We start from the raw sequence: 23,621 nt of genomic DNA on the forward strand, positions 1-23,621 counted from the left end.
CTAGAGTCTAGCCTTAGACTGCTCGTATCCATGCTACTAGGATAGCTGGTCTATAAGGTTGACTTACAACCAATCATCAATAAGGGTTGTTTGGACTGATATATAGTGATCACTAGAATAGTGAGCACTGCACATCAGGCCAACTTCTCACAAAATGACAATGCCTTTTATTTATGTTATAAAACAAAAAAAATAAAAGGCAATGTCAATAGCTCAAACTCGTATAAATGCGAGACCTATTGCATTGCAAATGCTTGTTCTCTTGTGCTCTTCACATTGGGCAAAGCTACCAACCCAACAAGCACAAAAGCAAACAAAAGATCCAAAGAAAAAAGGTCACTGAAAGTAAATAAAAAGAAACACTCCACCGTTAATCATAAAAAGATACTTTATGAATTGTTACATACAATATCACTAAAATGATTTATTACTTAAGTGCATTATTTTAGATATACATTGGTGAAAACAATGAGTAACGCATTAAAGTTTTTGTTTGTAGCACGTTAATAAATTACAATTCAAATGTGATCTAACAGTCCGAAAAGTGCAACATTTAGGGTTTGTGTATGGGTGAGTGACACTTCAAGAGTAAGAATTCTGGAGAAAGGTGATACTTCTAACCATATGGATTCCTAGATCCAGCACAGTGCAGAAACACAGCAAACACTTCCGGGTCAACTATAACATAAACATGAACTAGTTTGGACTACAATTCATGATGAAACGCTACATATCATTATTCTGCAAGTTCATAGCAAATCATAGTGTGCAGATTGGACGCATTATTGAGCTTGGCAGGCAAGCCTTCGAGTGTGGTACCCTCTCCTGGCAGAGGTCAAAAGGCCAATCCCCATACAATGCCACAAGCAAATAATATATTCCAGTTGCTAGTTTTTTGACTGGCTGTTGTAGTGACATTTCTATGATAAGACTATTTGAATCAAATCAATGGCATTAAATATTGTAAAGATACTATAGGTGTTAACATATTTTACTCGAAAAATAAATGTATTCTATTCAGATGAGTCTTTCGCGAGTTAGAATTTCACCTCTGTTGAGCCTTTCAGTTTCTCTAATTGGTTCGAAAGCACTACTATCACACCTTCCACACAATGGAGGTAGGGATGCATGTCAGTTACAGCAGAGCTGTTGTAGGGTTTGGTCCAATTAGATAAACCGAAATATAAAGGAACCGTAGGTGTGACACTGCGAGGCTATATCAAGCAGTAAACAAATCTCTGTTAACATAACAATGCCACTGATTGTTGCATTAACAAACGTGTGTAACTATTTGTGTTTTAAGGAAGACCATGAAAACTGGGGAAGTGTCGGGAACCTTAAACGCACTGGCCCTCATTGCAAGCTTTCTTCTAATATTTATGTGGGAAGAAATTGGCGTGTCTGCCCTATTGCTATTGCGAGAAATGTGTGGTCATTTTAATTTCCGATCTTCCAGCAGTTGGTATATTTTTTCCACCACCCTGTATCTGACCCGTACGATTGGAGAGTGTTTCTCTCTGGAAGGAAGACAAGTGACGGGTGCAAACATAATATGGCACGAGCAGTCGCTTTTTGTGGTCTTGACATTTAGAAGATAGGCCACATTGTAAATAGTGTTTGCAAATGTGTTTCTTATGTGGTACGATGCTTTTCTAGAGTTCCTCTGTGTCCTGTTAGCCAAAAACAGTGCAGCAAGCAGTATCAGTTGAATGCTAGAAAATGAAAAATCTGCAAAATGCCTCAGCAGAACACAAAAGAAAGCGCTCAAATAAATAGAAATAGTCACAAAAAATAAATCTTACATATTTGGACATATCAGCCGATTAAGCCCATAATCAAAGGTTAATATATAAGCAAAAACATTACTTAAGGCCGCATATGTAATTAATTACCTCCATTGTCGTCGTCCCCCCCCCCCCCCCCCAAATACAAATTAGGGGCACTGTTGGACTTGGACCCATTTGTGTGCTTGCCGTGGAGCTTTCACAATTATTCCTCAACAACATTTTCCTTATTGTTTATGGTGTTTGAGATCACTATGTTGTGGAGGTTGGACAAAGTCTGGATACCACTGCACCGATGAACTAGAACATAACCATTGGTAGCACTGCTAAAGTCAAGTCACCACCAGTTAGACACAAGGATTCATAGTAGCACCACTCTGATCCAGACGTCCAACGTCAAAATCTTTTCGCTTTGTTCCTGGGCAGTAGAACAGCAGGTTTATACACCATGCCAAGCACTGCATCACTCAAGGTTAGGTCTGCTTCAGGGAATTAGAAGAATGTAGAAGATCTCAAGCACAAACAATTTATAGAGGCACCGACAAAAATAATAGGAAATTAAAAAAATTATATAGAACAATCAAAATAAAATGCATCACGATGGAGCAATGTGAAATGTCTGATTGATTGGTAGCATAATTATATTTGCCACAGTTTGTCTGTAAAATGGTGCAAGTGGCACTCCTTGATCACTGAAACGGCTATATTAAATATCCGGAGCAGTAAAGAGAATAATACTGTACCAGAACACAAGTGTGCAGTCTACAAGCAGTTTGTCATGACAGTCTAAAATGGTGAAACGTGTGTCACACTTCATCCCAGAATTGTTCGCACAAAACTTCTTTATGCAGTGTGTCTTGCTAATTCTATGGGCAGTGAGTTGGGAAGACACGGGAGAGCTCGAGGTATGTATACAAGTATATAGATGTGAGTGATCTTAAAAGGTATGAATACCAGGGAAAGTTGTAAAAAACATAATGGACTTTTAATGAAAGCTAACTATATTTTATTTGTCCTTGAGCCATGCTGCAAATTCTGAAACTTGTTAGTCCCAACTGTGGGAGTTACAGCAAAAATAAAATCAGTGCCGTCGCAAGGAACGTGCATCCGATTTCCCACAGACTCAGTTTCTGTTTGAACTATATGCATATTTGGAAAACTGATTTACTCTCACACAGGTTTAGTTCTCAGAATAAGTGGAATTACTTTGCTGAAGAAGGCACAAATGGGCAGTTCAGGCAAATAAATGAAATATGTACATTTTACATTTGTGTACATTGTCCGCAAAAAAATTAAATTTGATCTTAACTTCTTTTTTTGAAAAATAAAGTAAACGAAATGGTTTTCGGCAACTTTTTTACATTTAAAAATATATTTGCAAAGTATCAGAGAACTGCTCTTTTTCCACTTGTAAGAAAAACAATACATCAGGATGTAAGTGCAAGGACAGTCTAAAGCACGTTAGACTTCTATACGTTGGATATCCTTATTCTAGTTAAAAGTGAACAGGCTCCTTCAGGAGACTTCTAAAGCTATGGGCAAAAACCCTGGCGCTAAAGAACATGGTCAAGCAAAGCACCAAAATTTAAAGTTAAAAAACAGTTGCTACCTTAAACCGCCAAGAACATTGCTGGATTCCAGAATAATACTTCAATCCAACTACAGCGGTCTCCAAAATGTCTACTATTCCCTGAGAGGACCCAGACCTTTTTTATTGCTGACCAGCTTCAACTGTTAATTTTGCCCAGATATACACGTGTATAAAAATATTTAAAAAATAATTCTTTCCTTTTAACTCAAACTGCCAAATATTTTCATTGCATATCTCGATAAGTGCAAAGGTTTTTGGCAGTAGTTTCAGGATAGTACAAACACAAGTAAATGAAATGGTTTTCGGCAACTTTTTTTACATTTAAAAATATATTTGCAAAGTATCAGTGTACTGCTCTTTTTCCACTTGAGAGAAAAACAATACATCAGTCTAAAGCACGTTAGACTTCTATACGTTGGATATCCTTATCCTAGTTCAACACTCAGTGAACAGGCTCCTTCAGAACACTTCTAAAGCTATGGGCAAAAACCCTGAAGCTAAAGAACATGGTCAAGCAAAGCACCAAAATTCAAAGTTAACAAACAGTTGCTACCTTAAACCGCCAAGAACATTGCTGGATTCCAGAATAATACGTCAATCCAACTACCGCTGTCTCCAAAATGTCTACTATTCCCTGAGAGGGACCTTTTTATTGCTGACCAGCTTCAACTGTTAATTTTGCTCAGATATACACGTGTATAACAATATTTCAAAAAAATGTTTTTCCTTTCAACTCAAACTGCCAAATATTTTCATTCCATATCTCGATAAGTGCAAAGGTTTTTGGCAGTAGTTTCAGATAGTACAAACACTTCCTCAGTCTGGAATGATTTTTATTGGTCAGCAGTGGCCTTCTTGTGACAGTTCCGTAATTTTGTCAATCGATTTCAGGAGGTCGGTCACAAAGTTCAAAGATTCTCCTCCCGAAAGAAGTTGTCTAAAATTAGAAAGAGGGAAAATAAGGCGCATTGCAAATATCTCACTGGATTAGAATGACAAATCATGAGTAGGGGAAAAGAGAAAAAAGGAGAAATAAAACAAATACAATCTGATATCCTTCAGAGGAAATTTGGAGACCAAGCCAATTTTCCAGAAAACGAACCCTCACTTAAAGTTAACCTAGTAAATTAGTTATTACAATGTACACATTTCTATGAATTTGGGACATACATCACAATCTTTACAGCATAAGTAAGGAGGTGCAGTTATGAAGAATAAGCTGGCAGCTGGAGCACCTGATGCAACACCTTTTAATCTTTTTTGATAACTCTTTATTGATATTTGGCAAGTAGTGAGGTAGTACGTGGCACAACAACACAAGAGGATTACGAAACAGCAGAAGACACAGCAAATACATGGCAACAACATACAATTTTATAATGGTAGGTCAATTAATTTGCATTAAACGAGTATATCTCACAACTAGATCCCGAAGTACTTCAAACATGGCTCCCAAATTTTTACATGCTTCCGCGGGTAACTTCTTCCCTGGTAATAGTTTTCTCAAGCTCAGAGCACCTACACATTCCCTGGCGCTATTCAAGAAATGGAGGGGTTGAGGGAAATTTCCAGTGTATGGCGATATCATGCTTGGCCAGAAGAAACTCCTGGACACGGACCGTATGGAAAAATAAAGCATTGTAGGGAGGAGACATTACCGATTCTCGAAAAGCATTCTGACATAAAAAACATCTTTTGCATGAGCTTGATGCTGAATTTGGCAGTGCCTTGCAAAGATCACTAGTTCCTTAGCAGCCATTTTTGCTCCTCCTATCACCATCATACATGCATACTTCCTCTAATGACCTACCCAGCCATTACATACCAGGATTCAGTATACTTATAAGGTTTACTTCTTCCCCAGAGGAGGCAGGCAAGATTCAGGGACTCTTCTACTTCTTTCCAATGCACCCTAACAAATGTCTCAATTGAAGGCATCTAAAGAACTTTGACTTGTACATGTTAAATTCTATGGCCAAGTCTGGGAAGGATATCACGAGGTTACCATCCTCCCTAGGTATTCTTATGGTGTTCAATTGCAAAAACCCACCTAGCTGGCTCACTTGTTTTGGCCATGACCCAGAGTAGAATCTCCAGAGTCACCAGGCAATCTCAGCCAATCTTTTTATTAGTCTTACGTCAGCCAGCAGTTAAAAACTATGATAGTAATTTGGGGTAGGTCAAAAGCCCCATTGCTTGCTAATGCGTCAGGTAGGGTATTTAACACAATCATGGATAAGAACGGAGACCTACGAACCAAAAGAATCACGATTCACTCAGCACACTTCACTTCCTATTTGGGCTGCTTCCCTGGGTCTGGTGGGTGGATAGAGATGTTGACACCCACACACTAGAGAATACCCTCTCCACAGCACATCACTCAGTCTCACACATGGAGTATTTTCTTTAATGTAATATGCATCCTTCCCAGAGGACTGTCAGACCATGCGCAAACAGAGCTCCTGCTGTTACAGTGAAGTAGACCTCACATGGCATTTAGAGATTAAGGGCCCGATTTAGATATCGACGGACGGGTTACTCCGTCACAACTGTGATGGATATCCAATCTACTGAAATATAAAACCCACAGGATATTATGGGATTTATATTTTGGCAGATGGGATATCCGTCACTGTTGTGAAGGAGTAACCCGTCCGCCCAAATCTAAATCAGGCCCTAAATTCCTGGTCACTGATTGGCAGTACTTTTTTTAAGTATCTTAGGTGACACAATTCTACTTTAAATTGAATGTTCACAGTTTCTCAAGGACAGTACGGGAGGCCTTAAAGGCAGTCATACAAAGGAAAGTGATGGCATATCAGAACCGACAGGACAGGCCTAAAAAGCAGGCAGTCATGGGCCACAGGTCTGTGTTCCTGATGTTTGAAAGGAATTATGCATCCTCTATGGAGAACGCTCTCTTCTTTACCATATCAAAGTAGCCCACATGGCCAGAGTAAAAGATCATTTGACTGTGTGGGCAATTTGATTATCCTCACTACTCTATATTTAAGAACTTGAGTGCAAGGCACGGACTTTGCTGCATTGGCTAACTCTAGTTCCAGAGTTGTTCTCGGTTCTGGACCTATCCACTGCGTACCACCAGGTTGAACTGCATCCTTCCTGAGCCAAGGTGGTTGACGCCCTCCACCACTCCGATGGGATCCTTCATGTTTTGTAGAATGCTGTTCGGCCTGGCATCCGCAGCCGCGGTATTCCAAAAGATCATGCAGAGTATCTAGGAGGGAATCCCCAAAACCCTCTGCTTCCAGGATGATGTTTTAATCTACGGTGCCACGGAAGAAGAACATGACTTATACCCAAGAAACGTCATGTGCAAACTAAGAGATGCAGGAGGCCTCCTTCGGAGAGAGAAATGCAATATAGGGGTGAGCACCATTGAATACCTGGGTCATACCATTTCTAAGGATAGATTCAAGCCAAAAATGTGCTTGCTCAAGGCTGTTCAAGAGGAAGTCGCTCTAAAAAATAAAGAGGAATTGAAGTCCTTCTTCGGACTTGCAGTGTTCATGTCAAAATATGTTCAAACATTTTCTGAACTTGAACACGGCCTAAGAGAACTTCTGAAGTACCATATTAAATTCAACTGGATGGAGGAACATCATAGTGCCTTTGATAAAATCAAAAGAGCCATTCTCTCTGCCCCATATTTATGTAACTACGAGCATTCCAGGAAAACAATTCTCACCACAGATGCCAGCAGAAAGGGACTGGGGGCTACCCTCTCACATGTCATTGAGGGTGAGGAGGGCATAGTGGCTTTTGCATCTTGTGCCCTAAACAAAATCAGAAGCCAACAACTCTGTAGTAGAAAGAGTTTTTGGGCAGTCAAATATTTTACATTTCATCTGTGGGGCATCCAATTTGACATCAGAAAAGACCATAAACCTCTCATTCACATGTTTTCAACAAAAGGTTCTTACAATAGCACGCCTAGAATAGCCAGATGGTTGTTGGGTCTACAGAGTTTTTGCTACAAACTGGAATATGTCCCAGGGAACCAAACTAAGGTCGCGGATTTCCTCACCAGATCTCCTTTAGGAGAAATGGAAGAATTCAAAACATCTGAGTACCCTATCTTAGCTATCAACCTCCCTGCACTCACCAATGAAGAATGGAACACTGCTATCGCAGACGATAGTGTGCCTGCTAAAGTCAGAGCATATGCTCTTCAGGTATGGCCTAACAGCAGGAACGAGATAGAAGATGAGGCAAAAGCATTTTGGGAAGTGCGACACAAAATAAATACCAGCAATAACCTGATTCTCAGGAATGACAAAATCATACCCCCTGCAAGGTTAAGAGACCAAGTTATCAATCTTGCCCATGAAGGCCACTTAGGCAGGTGCCTCACCAAGTCAAGGATGAGGGAACGATTCTGGTTCCCAGGTATGGACAGCATGTATGAGTCCAAAGTGAAAGACTGAACAATATGTGCCAACAGCGACAAAACCAAGGTTGTCCATCGGGCTCCCATATCAATCAATCAATCAATCATGACATTTGTATAGCGTGCTACTCACCCGGAAGGGTCTCAAGGCGCTTGGGGGAAGGGGTCCGCTACTGCTCGAACAACCATGTCTTGAGTTGTCTCCTGAAGGCGAGGTGGTCCTGGGTCAGCCGAAGGTGGATGGGGAGGGAGTTCCAGGTCTTGGCCGCCAGGTAGGAGAAGGATCTGCCTCCGGCGGTGACTCTTCGGATGCGTGGTACGGCGGCGAGGCTAGCGGACCGTAGCTGTCCAAGTTCTCCCAACCAATGCGCATTGCTGCAACTAAACTAAATGTTGCCATAATGGACAATGGACAATGTTGGAGCATGAACAGACAGGTTCAAAATGACCCTTGTCAATTGTCCTCCAGTGAGAATTCTGCAAGGGGGAGCGAGTCAAGTCCCCGTAGCAGTGAGATCACTACTCGACAAGAATCCAAAATGCCGGTCTGACATAAAGACTATGTCATGACCACCTGAACATTTCAGTTGGATATGTCAACCATCTCTTTGGCTATCTTCCGTTCTTCTCCTTCTCCTTCTCCTTCCGATCCGTCCCTTCTTCCTTTCTGTGCTCCTCTTTTTGTTTCCTCTTCATTTTATTTCCCTATGGGGGAAGATGTGTTGTAATATCATTCTTCCCACTTGGTACCTACCCCCCCCTCCTCTCCATTGTTAAATAGAATGTTCCCACTGTGGGGTTCTGAAGGCTACCTTAGAATGTTGGGCTTGTGAGACACCTTGAGGCTGTGAAAGGAGTGGAGCAGTGGAGACTGTGAATAAACATACTTGAACCCATCTGGATCTTGTGCTTCTTCCGCTGCGGATCATCTTTGTAACACATCTCTCCGGTTAGGATGGGGATGCCCCCAATATGGTGTACAGTGATAACCACTGCCCCGAGTACCACACTGCAAACATCGGATATCATGGTTAACAAATTTAGACCCCAGCCTCATGCTAATCTAGCATGTGCACAGAGGCCTAGGCCTGGCCTTCACTTCTGCATGGTCCTAGGCCTGTCCTGGTTCTTGGGGAACACACCAATTGGACCCACCATAGTGACGAAAGGACTATTTTCCCTTTCACATTCTCACACATGTAGGGTAAAGGTGACCGTGTATAGTGATTATAGTACGACATGGCCTTTTACGATTGAAAGCCAACTGGCTATTTGACCCAAAGTTCAACTGCTGGCAGTGAAGCCAGAATCCTACCGCCAAGATACCATGAGCCTGTGTGCAGGCATGCTATTGGAGTGTGGTATGCATTATATGAGTGCCTAAGTAATCCTGAGGGACACAGTGCTAAGTGTTCCATTTTGTGCATGTACACAGACTGAGGTGAGATCAGTTACACAAAGAGTGGAAGTGTGCTGCTGAACTCCTTGGACTAGAAGGAGGAAACCCCAACCCTTTGAATTTCGATTATGTCTTTTCTGATAGAGCGCTGCTGATAAGTCATCCTGAGGCTGCTGTTTAGTGGATGGCAGTGAAGGGTAGGACTGTAGTTTCTGTGTCAGGGTGTGAAGGGTCCTTTAAAAGGGAAGCAGCCATTTGTCTCTCTTCCTGATCGCTATCAAGTGTGGCTGCTAATAGTCAGGTTCAGATTACTCGCATGATAGCATCTCTTTGTGACTCTGTCTAAACCTGGAGATGGCCCTGCTGTGCAGATCATCACTCAAGACAATAGCGTAGTCTTGAAGATAGCCTGAGGACACATGAAAAGGGCACCGACCCAAACCACTTCTGAAGAGACAGAAAGATTAACCACATTTCCTCTCTGATAACTCTAATGTCCCGAGTTAATTGTGGATAATAAAGTGTTTTTTTAAAACTAGGACAGGGAATCTCAAACAGTGGGCAACCCATCTAAAATGGCAAAGTATATTTTAAAAACATTACCCGAAAGTAGGAATGTATAAACATTTCTCATATCTGGCACATAAATAAGTCTTTTTGGCAAAGCTGTCAATTAAGTACATGGAAGACCAGAAAATAAAGCTATCAACAAAAAGATCAATCATTGCTGCTGGCTATCTACATAAATGATAAAACAGATTTCAAATCTTTGGAACAAAAGGTAGTGTTTGTTAAAATGTATTTTGTCATGAAAAAATGTTGATCAAGTTATCAAGATTTGTACTCCGTGTTGTAAGATGGCACAGAACTGCTAAAGGAGGCTTAAGATGTGAAAATGTGGTTGCATGTTGATAACCATGATAACGGAAAAGTCCCACTCTGACAGGTAGAAAAGTAAAGGGTTGTGAGGTTTACATTCTTGGAACAGCATCTTTAAGGTCAAACGTTGCTGGCAAAAAAGCAACCAGCAGATTAAACAAGTGTTCAGCACGTGCTGAGGAGCGGGAGGCTGAGCCCGGGTGGTTATCCCTGCACGAGGGCGTGAGCCGCCGAATGAAGCCTTGCAAACTATGGATGCATGGGTGCTATGAGACCCAAATGCAACCAAGGAACAAGACGTCAGCGGTTCTTTCATGTAGTTGCTTCCCTGTGAAATGGATCCAAAATGTGAACAATCCCGCGAGTGGTGCATGCGCGCGCCACAGCGAGACATGTGCTTTCAATTATCACGTGTATAAACACAGAGGAGTATCACCACTGGACCGTACAGGTCCTAATGGAGTGTAGGGAAAAGGATGTTCAAAAGAAAATTATTCTTTTGATAGAAGACCCCTCACTCACCAACCGGGTTGGTGACATGCTTCATCATCGGGGTCCCACCCAGACAGCCGAGTGCCATCCGGGTGTGCTGCGACACCTGATTACAGTGGAGCGGGTAGATTTTTGTGAATGTGAGGTAAAAGTGAGTTAAAAATTGGCCCAGTATAACTTCAAAAAACTTTTTTCGGAAGCTACTGGACAAAGTTAAAAACAGTTACCAGATACTGGAGTTGGTTAGATTGACCGACTATCTATGTGGGTGTGCTAGGGTCTACATGTTTCAACCTGTAGAGGAAATTCCCAGGTTTTCGTCAGGACCAAGTGAAAAAAAGAAGAAGAAACCTGGGCGGTACACACCCGCTAAGGTATACCCAACCCTCGGCCCTTGTGGCCTAACTGCTACTCACAGTCAGGAGACCTTGCGTCCAGAGTTTGGAGTAAGGAAAAATAATAAAACCTGTGGAAACAAAAGTACAAACACAAACATTCAAATACATGCCTGTAACGTGGTTTCTCAGTAGTCAGGTGCTCCATGCTTTACCCATCACTCGTGTAGCTTGAGCAAATCAGATGCATCAACTGATGGTGGTGACTAACATGCCAGCAAATGCCAGCAAAGTGCTCTTAATATGCATCAACGTTGTTCTACGCGGTGCTCGAATGTGCCAACCCTATAAAACATTTTTATACAAGACAAGGAAGAATCATACTGTGGGTTTTCATATACTGCCGTGCCATTTACTCGGTATCAATAGCACTGGTGAGTATACAGTTAATGTACCACTTTCATACACTCTCAGGAAGTGGTTGCAAATGCTCACAAGTCAATGGTGAGCTTCATGCAAGCTTTAAAACTGATCAGAAAATCGGCATTAAAAATAGCGATCGCTATGGGAGGGTGAAAAGAAGGAAGGATAATGCTTACTCGAAAATCGAGTGGGTTACGCCTCATAGGAAATGAGGTCAGGCGAGTACATCCGAAACAATTGGCGTAAGGAGAAAGTACAGAGAGTGTACCCCCGGGTCAGGGAAAACAGCGTGAAAAAGACGGGAGCGGAAATCACAGGGATCGAGGCTCAACCTCACGCTGATGCAGTACTGCAAGGTTTACTCACTGTGACCGGATGGAAGGGGAGGCAGTTTAGCCTATGCACCGACCTCTAGATCCTCGAGGGTAGCGCGGTGAACAGCCTCCGGGATTTAATGGAGGTGTCTTCCGGGTTGGGCGTTGCCCCGCAATCACATGGGTACGTGATGCGCGGCCGCGTCAGACAGTGACCATGGTAACGACAGTGTACTAGGGGCAGAAAATAAACCATGGAAACCTAATGCAAGCTATACAGACATCCAGGAGGTGTCAATAAGCGGCATTTGGACATATCACCGCATGTTCATGGGTAAAAATGTTAAGGAAGGCGCTGTGTGAAAATGTGACCACATTAGACAATTAAGGCATTAACCATGGTACATGGCCGAACACTGAGGGTGGAAAGTAAACCATGGAGACCTAATACAAGCTATACAGACACCCGGGAGGTGTCAATAGGCGGCATATATTTTAATCACCGCATGTTCAAGGGTAGAATGGATGAAAGATTATAACGAAGGTGCTGTGTGAGTATTGGGTCCAGTAGATAACTGGAGTGCTAGGCAGAAAAGAAACCTATTAGGCACTAGGGGAAAGAAGGACCCAGATAGGGGTATAAGTTAGAGGTAAACTATTGCCCATACGGTGCAAAGAGCCGAGTTATGATGAACCTGGCAGAATGAACCGTAGGCATGTTCAAGTTAATGTATTGCAAGAATGTTCACAGTAGCACCCAGTTGCAAACTGGTGAGTCATGGGATCTGGAGAGACTCGACCAAGGTACTGTGTAATTATAAGTGGCTGTGTTCTCATCGTTGGAGGACTGTATTCCAGGGAATATTGTCGTTAAGCCCTATTTTGTTGGTTGAGAGCCTGTAAATCCAATGTTGTTCTTTTTCAAAAAGACGTTGTTGAGTTCTTGGCCCAGTCTTAATCTGTCCAATGACTGTCAATTCAATTTCAAAATTTTTATTCGAATTTCAGAAATTCATAAAAGCAATCACATTTTTACAAAAGTGTTCCATAAAATTCTCTTTAAAAACTTTACAAGTAAACATTTCAAGCTAGACAAAGTCAAAGGTTATTCATAATTTTGCAAGCTCGGGTAACAAGTCTTAGGAAAGTGCTGGTGCAGAAAATTATTTCTTCAGTGTCCATGGAAAGCAGCATCTGGGAGGAGTCCCCCAAAGAAAGAGGTCTATGTTTTCTAAAAAACGAAACTAAAAACCATTTTACATATTTTAAATAGTATTTACACAAGAATAAAAAATTTAAGTCATTTTGTGTGCTCACTCCATCACAGGGACATGGTATATAATCTAAATTTGGCCAATGACCCAGGGGAAAGCTTAGTAAACTTCTTACAGTTCCTGCCCTTAGCAGGGCCGGACTGGCCGTAGCGGGCACTGGGCAATGCCCCGGTGCGCCGCACGGGTGGGGGCCGGTTTTGGGCTCTTGGGGGCCGTTTTTTGTTACAGGGCCGCTTTTGCAGTATGGCTGCAAAATCGGCCCTGTAACAAAATCGGCCGAAAACCGGCCCTGGCAAAGAGCACGGCGGCCCCCCACAACCCCCGTCTGGGGTGTTGGCCGAGCACTTTGCCAGGGCCGGTTTTAGTTACCAGTTCGGCGCTGGCCCTTAGGCAAAACAAGAGGGATCTTTCCCAGTTAAGTATTTGCAGAGTGAGATATAGTGGTAACGGATATACCCATATAGGCAGAGACTGTTAATTTCTTAGATTCCTTGTTGATTCTATCTAACTTATAAAGTGCGTATAGTACTTCTTTTAAATCATTCTTATGTGTTGGCTCAATACTAGTTGATTCTAAGAAAAGATGGTCTTTATTTACACTGCACAGACTCTTATAAACTTCTGAGAGCCAAGGAAGGAATATCCATTCCTTTCTCGCACTTTAAGCAGTCACTTATAATCTCTTGCGTTAGGATGGCTGATGTATTCCTCCAAACTGAAAGCCAAAATAACGCCGGTGTTGTCCTAATAAAATCACAGATAAAGTGCAAGTTTAATTCCCTATGGCAAATGTACTCAGAGGTAGAAATCGGTACACCCAAAAGTTTCCTACAAAAACGATTTTCTTCTTGTTGGGTGCATCGATTACTTGCCCAACCCCATACCTCTGCCCCATATGTGGCCACTGGGACACATTGCAACGTAATTTTTTTTTTAAATAACTTTAATAGCGCCTGTCTTCCTTGGACGTGGGAGACTAAGAATTGAGTTGATGGCCTTTGAGAACTTGCTCGTGGAGTGGGCCATGTGCGCAGTCCACGAGCCGTTCGCAGCAAAGACCATCCCTAAATATGGGAAGGTACGAGTAGAGGTTAATCTATCTGTCCCCAATAAAATGGAATTGAGCTGGGGTTTCCCTGGCACGCATGAACTAATAAATGATTTTTTAAATTTTACGCATAAATCCAGGTCGTCCATATATTGTACAAAAGTTTTAACCAAAATGCGCAGGGAGTTCGGGGTGCGTCCCATAAGGACCGCATCATCTGCGTAAAGAAGTACAGGTAATAGTTTCCTGTTAATTTTCGGGACGTCTGGAGTTAACTGTTTTAGGGTATTGCTCAGCCCATTAATATAAATAATAGAAAGCAAGGGTGCTAGGACGCACTCCTTTTCCCACTTTAATAGCACCAGAAACCTCCCCACCCATACCGATCCTATCTTGTGCTTTAAGATCCGTATGTAAAAATGCCCAAAAATGTACTAGGGGCTCATCTAGTCCATAATCTAACAAAATAGACCAAAGTTTAGACCTGTTAACTAAATCAGATGCGGACGATAAGTCCATAAATGCTAAATAAACAGGGGATGATTGAGCGATGTTATATTTACCAATAACTAGGTTAAGGTTCAGACATTGTTCTACCATGCCCACCTTGCTTCTAACACCTAGTTGGCACGGGTCCAAAATTCTACTTTCTTCCGTCCATTCCTGAACCCTGTTATATATTACTCGGCCCAAAATCTTCAGTGTGTTGTTGAGTAATGAAAATGGTCTATAATTGATCGGATCAAATCTGTCCCCCTTTTTATATATTGGGACAATAATACTCGTTGTCCAAGTATCCGGCATCAGGGTTTCAGGTAAGCTATTAAAAACATTCAACAGAATCGGAGCCCAGAAGTCCGGTTTCCACTTTATTATATCAATGGGTAGCCCATCGGGCCCGGGGCCTTATTACCAAGGCTCTGTGCAATTGCCACTTCTACCTCCAACAACGTAATCTGTAAGCAACAGAGATGACCCTGCACATAATGGTCTATACCTTGTATTGGTTCAGCATATATTCCGGAGAAGTGGTTCTCCCATGAATCACTTGAGATGGTGCAGCTGACTGTGTCAATTGTCGGCCCATGTTGCGCAGGTCCCTAACCGTCGACCAGAATGAGTTACCATTCTTCCCATTAGCAGAATCAGCTAGCACCTCCCAGTGCTCGCCCAGGAGAGAGTCCTTCCTTTCTCTAATTGTAATTTTATACCTCTTCCTTGCTGTCCTTATATCCGCAGGACACCTAGGTTTGGAGGTTAGAGCCTTGCGTAACTTCTTATTAGCTTCTGAGCATTTGTGGTCAAACCATCTAGGTTCTTTATCAACCTTATGCACTGGTACTGACAATAGGGATCTGATTACAGAACACAATTTAATAAAATCCCCAATTATGCCCGAATGGTTACCTTTATTAGAAAGACACGAGATGATTAAATGCTGGTGTCCTTCTATTACACTCAACTTTTTTGCCACTATCTACTCCCCTCCATTTCAGTCGTATATTATCTGTTGAGGGTGTAATATCCCTAGCTCCGTGAAAAGTGGTATACACGGGGTGGGATGCTAATCTTAGTGCCACTATCAGCGGGTTGTGGTCCCCAAAGTCCGTTGCGTGTACCTCAGCCGTTATTAAACGGTCTGCAAGGCATGGGGACAAAAAAAAATATAATCAATAGTTGAAAGACAATCCCTACCTCCAAAAGTTGGTGCCTGCTGGTTCCTCGGGGTTTGAACCAAATCCATTACATTAATAAGGATCTGTTCACCAATAAAAATGTCTAATTCCAAACCCCTTTGCACTGCTGGATCTGCATGGGATTTGTCCATGCCCTGGTCTATTTTTGGGATTTTAGCATTAAAATCCCCCCCCTAGAAGGATCCCACTGCAATCATCTGCACCCTTGAGTTTATCCAAGTATGATATGGTTTTAAAAAGCTCAATAAAATTCCTATATGGAACACTGTAAAAATCATTGTTATAAAAATTAATTAGGTAGAGGGAAACCCATCTTTTGTATTCCAATATTTGAATATTGGGGCTGGTGGTTGGTATCACCTTGATGCTACCTCCGGAAGCTACCCTGATGCCAGTGAATAGACCTCCAGATGCACGCCCAAAATCTGGTTTAGGTGCGGTCAGGCTAAAACAATGGTACCCCTCTCTCTATATGTATATCATGTGTGGCCCATGTCTCCTGGAACATTATAATATCTTTACCAGACAGTATATGCATCCAGTCTATATCAGTTAATCTTGATTCAAGGCCTGCAACATTCCAGCTTAGGATATTAAGATTGGAATCAATCGTTGTTCTTTTTAGATTCTGTGCGCTCTTTGGTTTTTTAGCATTAGTTGTTATTATTGGTCCTGTGGTACCCTCTAAATGTGGGTGTTGAGCCACTAAACTTCCTGAGTGTATATGCGTAAGTTCCTGAGTTTGGTCCTGGGCTTTGTTCTCCTTTGCTAAGTTTGGTGGTTGATACACTGAGTTCTCCCCTGTTGGGTTCCCCTCATAACCATTAGCACTAACCAACCTATCCAATTGTCAATCTTGTGTGTCTAAGTTGGAAAAGGCCTGTTCAAAGCGGTTGAAGGTCGGGACATTGTTTTCATACCCTACCTGAGTTTGGGGGATAATTGGGTTGTTAGGTTTATATATTGGTAGGGGCTGGGCGTTGCGATAGAAGAAACCCAGGGGTAAGATGTGAATCCATCCCTATTCATTTGTACCGTCCCAGCTCTTTCTAGGATTGTTCTCACTAAATCAGGGGACCCAAAATTCAGAACTATGCAGTCGCCCCTGCTACTCTTATTCGATTATCCTATCCGGGGGACCCTACGAACCATTTTGAACGCATCGAATAGGTGCCCGCCTAATCCAGTCTTTGTATCTAATAAGTGAAGTGCTCTATTTTTCAGGGTGGTCCAGTGTTCCTCAAAGTTGGATGGTAATGGCGGTACATTAGAAAGCACAACTGTATAGGGTGTGGACTCAGGGGGTAGGTTAAGATGTCCCTTGCTATAAGCAGCGGCCAAACCCCCCCTATACGAATCCCTCAAACCCTGGTGAATCCTCCCGGATTTTGCTCCTGCCGCTACGGCACCGGGTTGTGCTATTTGGATACTACCACTATTTGAGTTTGGAGCCTGTATGCCCCTATTAGTAACAACACCATTATCTACCGAAATCGTATTCGGATTAGCAGCCCGAAGTGCTCCTCGATCGCCCTGATCTGATGTGCCCCCATTTGGTATTTGACTAATGGGTATTGGCAATTGTTGTTTTATGTTATTTAGGCGAATATCAATGTCCACAAGTTTGTCTAATAGTGGTTTTAATAGCGCCATTAGCTTCCCCAGCAGTTTTGTTGATATACTGTCTTCCAGCTCAGCCTGGGAGAGCACTGCGGTATTTGGGTTTTTTAATATACTCGGACAAACAGGACTACTAACCACAACTTCATCTGCTTGGCCTTTTTTGCCACGAGCAGTACCCTTAGTTTTTGCCGCTTTGCTAGTTTGTTGTACCGCAAGTGGTGCACCACCCGCCTTTCTTTTCCTTGTAGTTGCTGCAGCCATAACCCCCTTAGCTTTGTACTGCGATTGACGTGTGAACCTGGCCTCAATCGGGTTTGGTGATAATACTAAAGGTGATGCAATAATATTTACAGCAGTTGGTACAACAGATGACATGGGTAAATCTTCTAAAATTACCACCAAAGGCTCTAAGGCCACTTGTGGAGTAGCTGCAAGGAGCCCTGGGAGATGTAGTCTGCCCCCTCGGTGACCGCGCACTAGATCGCAGAAGGCAGCGGCAGCGGGGAGACCAGCGTTGCGCGTCCTCGCGCCTTGATAGAGCCCCAGAGTTCCTCCAAAGTTCCACGGGCAGCAAACAGGAAATCCCAGGTAGGTTTTTGACTGTCCATTTCAAATCATTTGTGGTGTGGTTCTTCTCTAAGAAATGTTTGGCCAGTTTTGTCATGGACTTTCTGCATCTATTCGTGCTGCGATGTTCGCAGATCCTTAGTTTGACTTTTCTGCAGGTCATTCCCAAATAGGATAGGTTGCAAGGGCACTTGATTAAATATATTACATTGCTGCTATTGCAATTAGTGTGGGCCAGTTGGTTCCACACTTTCCCTGGTTCTAATGCCAATGTTTTTGTGTTGTTGGTAAGATGGCATACACTGCAATTCCCACATTGGTAATGGCCCACCACACTAGGAAGACCCCAAGCCATGGTGATAGATTGCGTTGAATCTTGGGTGGTGTTTCTAGGGCGTGTGTTTACAAGGGAGTCTTTTATGCTTCGTGACCTCTTGAAAGAGAACAGCGGTTTCTCCCAATGTAAATTGCCTGTGTTCAGGATAGACCAATGTTTATTGATGGATTTTGTCATCAGGTTAGATGCAGTGTTGTAGGTGGTTACACACGTTAGGGGTATCTCATTCTCTGTGTGTATTACATCCTTGAGGAGCGCTTCCCTGGGTTGATTACGTGCTCTCTTTTGGCATTTGCTCAGGATCTGTTTAGGATAGCCTCTGGTGGTAAGTGTTTCAGTGAGTGTCGCTGCCTGGGTACGGTAGTCACTGACTTTGCTACAATTGCGGCGTAGTTCCTTCTTTTTTTTCACTTGGTCCTGACGAAAACCTGGGAATTTCCTCTACAGGTTGAAACATGTAGACCCTAGCACACCCACATAGATACAGTCGGTCAATCTAACCAACTCCAGTATCTGGTAACTGTTTTTAACATTGTCCAGTAGCTTCTGAATAAAGTTTTTTGAAGTTATACTGGGCCAATTTTTAACTCACTTTTACGTTCACAAAAATCTACCCACTCCACTGTAATCAGGTGTCGCAGCACACCCGGATGGCACTCGGCTGTCCAGGTGGGACCCCGATGAAGAAGCATGTCACCAACCAGGTTGGTGAGTGAGGGGTCTTCTATTAAAAGAATAATTTTCTTTTGAACATCCTTTTCCCCACACTCCATTAGGACCTGTACGGTCCAGTGGTGATAATCCTCTCTGTGTTTATACATATTTAGGTCTAGGGGACCAGGAGTACTCCCCTCCACACCGTGGTAAATCCCTTACTCCCTCCTCTTGTTTATTACACTTTCAATTATCACCCCAGTGTCTGGGCACGATAATTGAAACCACATGACAGCCGGTGCTCATAACAGACACCAATAGGCCATGGGCGGAGCAATGTTCCCGGCTTTGGCCTATTGCTTGCCGTCTTACTGAAAAACACGCACGCAAAGCCCAATAGCGTGCCCCCAAAGCAAAAGCACACGCTTGTGCGTGGGCCATTCCTAGGTCAGCTTCTGAAACCCCATTTTTACCTACTAAATGTCTTGCGCTGCGCTAGCAATGCTGCACACTGCAAAGCTAGGCGCAAGACCGAAAAATGAACAAGGTGAGTAATAACAACTCACCGTAATATGCTTTGGAGGGTAGACTATCCCACTTTAGCATCCGCTCAATAGTTAGAATTCAGTCTAAATATTTTAAGAAGGTGCAGGATATGTTATCATAGCAGCTTTGCCAATTTCACAATGAACACAAATTTTGCAATGGCAGTCACAATGTGTGCCAGAACGAAATAATTGGCTAATTCATATTATCACTTGGCCAACATGGATCAAGTAGCTGTCTTGCTTGCTACCCATAAGACATTATTACCTCATCGTTTGATGAGAGAATTGATTTTTTTAGGAATTTAATTCTATTTGCAAGCTCTAACCTCATTCACACATACCTCCCATGCCCACCTTTCCTCTCTCCTCGCCCTCCTTTCCACTTTTCCTACCTCATCCCAGTGCTTTGATGCAACCTCCAGTTTGCACAAAACCCTTTACAAGACCATTACTTAGTTGCCACCCTGAACTGTACACTTTCCAAGACCCATAGATGACAAAGATATTTAGGTTGCAAAAGCAAGCTCGCTGGAAGTCTCAACAGGGGAGGTTAATCCAAAGTCACTTCTTTAAGACTAAAGTATTCCAAGGTAGATTTCCTGAAAAAGGGGTAGGAACATCTTACAAAGGACTAGTTACCACTAGGTGCTTTAGGCTATAACATGTCCTCCATACTGGATACTGAAAACTCACTTGTGTTCGACTGATAAATAAACTTGCAGCGTGAAATAGTAATATAATTGATAATGTGCAACAGATTGTAATTTCGAGATGAACAGGCTGAATTTGTGGTTGCCACTGAATATAGAGGCTTATCTTGCCCTGTCCAACTTTCATGCGAAACAGTCTACTCCACAGACACCATGAAATATGGTAAATGTGTATGGGTGGGGGTTAGTGGAAGCTGGCATTGGGGGAGGGCTGTCAAGAGTGTTTCAGGGGGAAAAGGAGGATGCATCCTGGGGAACATTACATGATCTCCTTATGTCGTAGGAGAGGGACGGGACTGGCAGGATTTGCAGCCTAAAGCAAAATCAGGTCTGATGTTTCTACACCTGGGAAATTCAAGTACAGGAACACCAGGCCAACTGGTAGATCCCACTTTGTTCAACTTGTAATTGGCCTCACAAGGTTTTATAGGGTAGTAAACATATGTGTACCAAAGCTGAATTAGCAAAACAATATGAATGGCGAGTGCTAGTAAAAGTAGGACATTCACGATAATTTACAAGAAAGAAAGTTTATCCAGTTCAGGCATGCAGAGACATGTGTATGATGGTAGAGCTAAGATGGTACAATGGGGTAGAGAAAACAAGACGTAACCTTGACTAATGAAGGGGTTGTATCTGTTGGCCAATGCAAGTAAGCAAATGGTGCATCTAACACAGAAGACTAGTAAAGTTGTCACAAGAAAGTATACAACCTACACATTCCTGCAGCCAATCTATCATTATTTTGACTACTGGCAACAATCATTAAGGTTAACATTATGTTAGGCACAGTTATATGATATGATATAGATTCTCTGGACTTACTTTAAGGAACACTGTGCATTATAGATCGTCTTGTTAAGGATCTCCAATGCCAACTGTGCATTTTTTCTGGTAGCATGAAGACCGGCATTCTCCAAGTGGCGAAGGGCAGCATTCTCAGTCTGGTAGTTTGCTAACTGGCCCTGTAATGAAATATTATTATATAACAAAACAACAGCCGTAGCTATAGCTCTAGTTAATTGTTTTTGTCATTTATGTAAATGCAGGAAGTGAAACGCAATTATTTGTTAAATATTTGAAAAGGTGTAAAGAAAATAGTCTAATGAGATACAAATACAAAAAAACACACCTGTAGTTGACTACTGCCGAGTTTCAGCGATTCTAACAAGCCCATGAGACTGCAAAGGATAACCCTGTGCTTGGAAATGAGCTTGGATGCTAATCATCAGAAAGGCAAGTCCCATGTATGCTTCGTCTTGCTACCAAAATTCAAATGTTTCTCATTTCGCAACCTCCGCTGCTGCAAACAGGTTGATGTAAGATTGTCCCATGGAAGTATCAACCAAAAATGTTTTTTCTCTCGCTTATGCCCGTTTTAAAACTGAGAACATCCTATACTTCCTTCTTTGCCTCAGAAACGCTTTATAATAAAATACATGCTATTCAACAGTACCCAATACTTCAATACCCCTACTGTCCTTTTTTGCAATAACTTTGATTATCTCAAGCTTTTGTTTGTTGACTTACAGTACCACAGCCTGTGGTGACACGGAACTTTGGGCTGACTGACATTAAAAGTGAAATTCCCAGCATTTGTAGCAGACCAACAGACGTCCATTCGAGCTCACGATGCAATTGTACTAAACATGTCTTCAACATCCTCATAGTTAGCTCAGATGCTTGAAAGCTTGTAACTGTCGTAAAAGTGAAAGAATTCAATCTTCAATTGGGACAAACAGGGCAGTACACATGAAGTGTTTCACTGCAAAGTAGTGACACAGATTAAAACATTTTATAAACACTTGGAGGAGTATCAGGGAAGCACACTTAACTGGTAGTGTTGCTACAAAGATTCTTGACATCAGTCTGGTACATCAAACTACTATTCCGTAGGACTTAGAGGGACTGGAATGTGCTTCATTATATCGATGCCATTGGCAGGGATTGAATTAACAAGGCCATGACTGGTGGTCCATTGAACTAATGCATCCAATTCAGCAATCTGTGTTTTGCCTCTTAGTCCCAGGTTCGAATCATGACGGGCCTACTCTTCCTTTCATCCTTCAGAGGTCGAGAGCATGAGTTGGGTAACAATAAATATCTGTTATTTAGCACCAAGTAGGGTGTTCACTTTAGAAATAAATATTGTTAGATTTTTATAATGTAGTTTTTGAATTTGTAAATTGTTTTTAGGTTCATAAATAGCAAAAGACCCTTGAACATCTTAGGGACTGGGAGTATTCCAAAAAGACATAATTTGGAATTTGGTCCATTTGCTTAAAAGGATAAAGAAGCCGGTGCAATTTTTAAACAAATCCTAGGTCGTTGAACAACTTCTCAGAAGATTGACAGAAAAGTGAAACCTAAAGCCTAGTCTTGTGCTTCCCCTGTTATTTTCCTCAGTCTGGTATGAAAGCGAGGAGGTAGACAGGAAGGCAAGTCTGAGACATTACTACATTTTTAATTACCGTTCTGAGAAAGAACATGCAGAACTGCTAATAATGCTTAACTTGATCATCAAGCAGAAATTAGTGAATTCCTGCAACTTCAGTTCTCCTGCTTGGATATATTTTATATATTCACATGCTGCATTCATTTCCAGTCATCAGGCTGGGAATCCCCAGTAATTTTAAAGAGCAATGACCAGTGTTCAAATGGTCATAGGCCTCGCTGCACTCGCTGGATTACCACAGATACAGGAGATTTATTTTTATGGACAATACAAACGACATACATTTATAACACCAACTCCTGGTGTCCTGCAGTCAACTAGGAAAGGGTTGATCCCTGTTCAAGCAGGCGATAGCACGCTGGCTGTCATCCTGTGCCACCTTGTACCACAGGAAAGAGACCTGTCCACTCCATGGAAGAGTGTGGGCACACTCCACCAGGAGCATGGCTATGGCGGCTGTACCCTACACTGGTGTGCCCGTACAAGGCATCTGCTCTGCAGCTACATGGAAGAGCAGGCACAGGTCCACAAAGCACTACTGCCTGGATGTGAACGCAGCAGCGGACCCAGCAGTGTGGCAAGGCAGTACTTCGCACCCCGTTTCAGTGAAGGTGAGTCTGCTCCCCGCTCTGTAATAACGTATATGTACTTATTCAAGCATGTAAATGTATGAAAGATCCAATGCTGGAGAATAAATTAGTTACTTACCTGTTAATCCTGTTCTCCGGTACTGGTAGCTTTCCTAAATTCACATTCAACTCTCCTGCATCCCAGGGGAGATGGTCATAGTGTACACTACTCACACATTGTGCTATGAAATATGAGCTATGTTGGCCTCTTAGGGGAAGAGGAGGAGGGAAGTAGTACAACTTGGCAGTACAACCTCATTGGCTGCAATTTGGATTGTTTCAAATGAGATCGAAGTGTTACTAAACAATGTTGTTGAGGCCTATGGCCATCTTCACACTGTTTACCGCTAAATAAAGTTAACAGGGATTTCCAGGCGAACAATAGGGAATACTTCAAGTATGTGAATATGAAGATCCAATGATGGAAAACTTTATTTTCTGCCAATTCCAT

General features: G+C 42.4%; 1 protein-coding gene across 2 annotated transcripts in view; it reads right to left on the reverse strand.

Annotated features, from left to right (window-relative positions):
- Positions 1–370: 370 nt before the first annotated feature.
- The window catches only part of ENTR1 (endosome associated trafficking regulator 1), a 198,973-nt gene continuing 175,722 nt past the window's right edge, over positions 371–23,621 (reverse strand). For both annotated transcript variants that reach the window (XM_078641910.1, XM_078641911.1), the window contains exons 7-8: positions 20,912–21,051; positions 371–4,312 (exon numbers count right to left, since the gene is read on the reverse strand). In XM_078641910.1, coding sequence (XP_078498036.1) covers positions 4,216–4,312; positions 20,912–21,051 — 237 coding nt within the window. In that variant the 3' untranslated portion in view covers positions 371–4,215. The remainder of the gene's footprint in view (positions 4,313–20,911; positions 21,052–23,621) is intronic.

The sequence above is a fragment of the Lissotriton helveticus genome, chromosome 5_1, assembly GCF_964261635.1.
Source record: "Lissotriton helveticus chromosome 5_1, aLisHel1.1, whole genome shotgun sequence".
Lineage (NCBI taxonomy): Eukaryota > Metazoa > Chordata > Amphibia > Caudata > Salamandridae > Lissotriton > Lissotriton helveticus.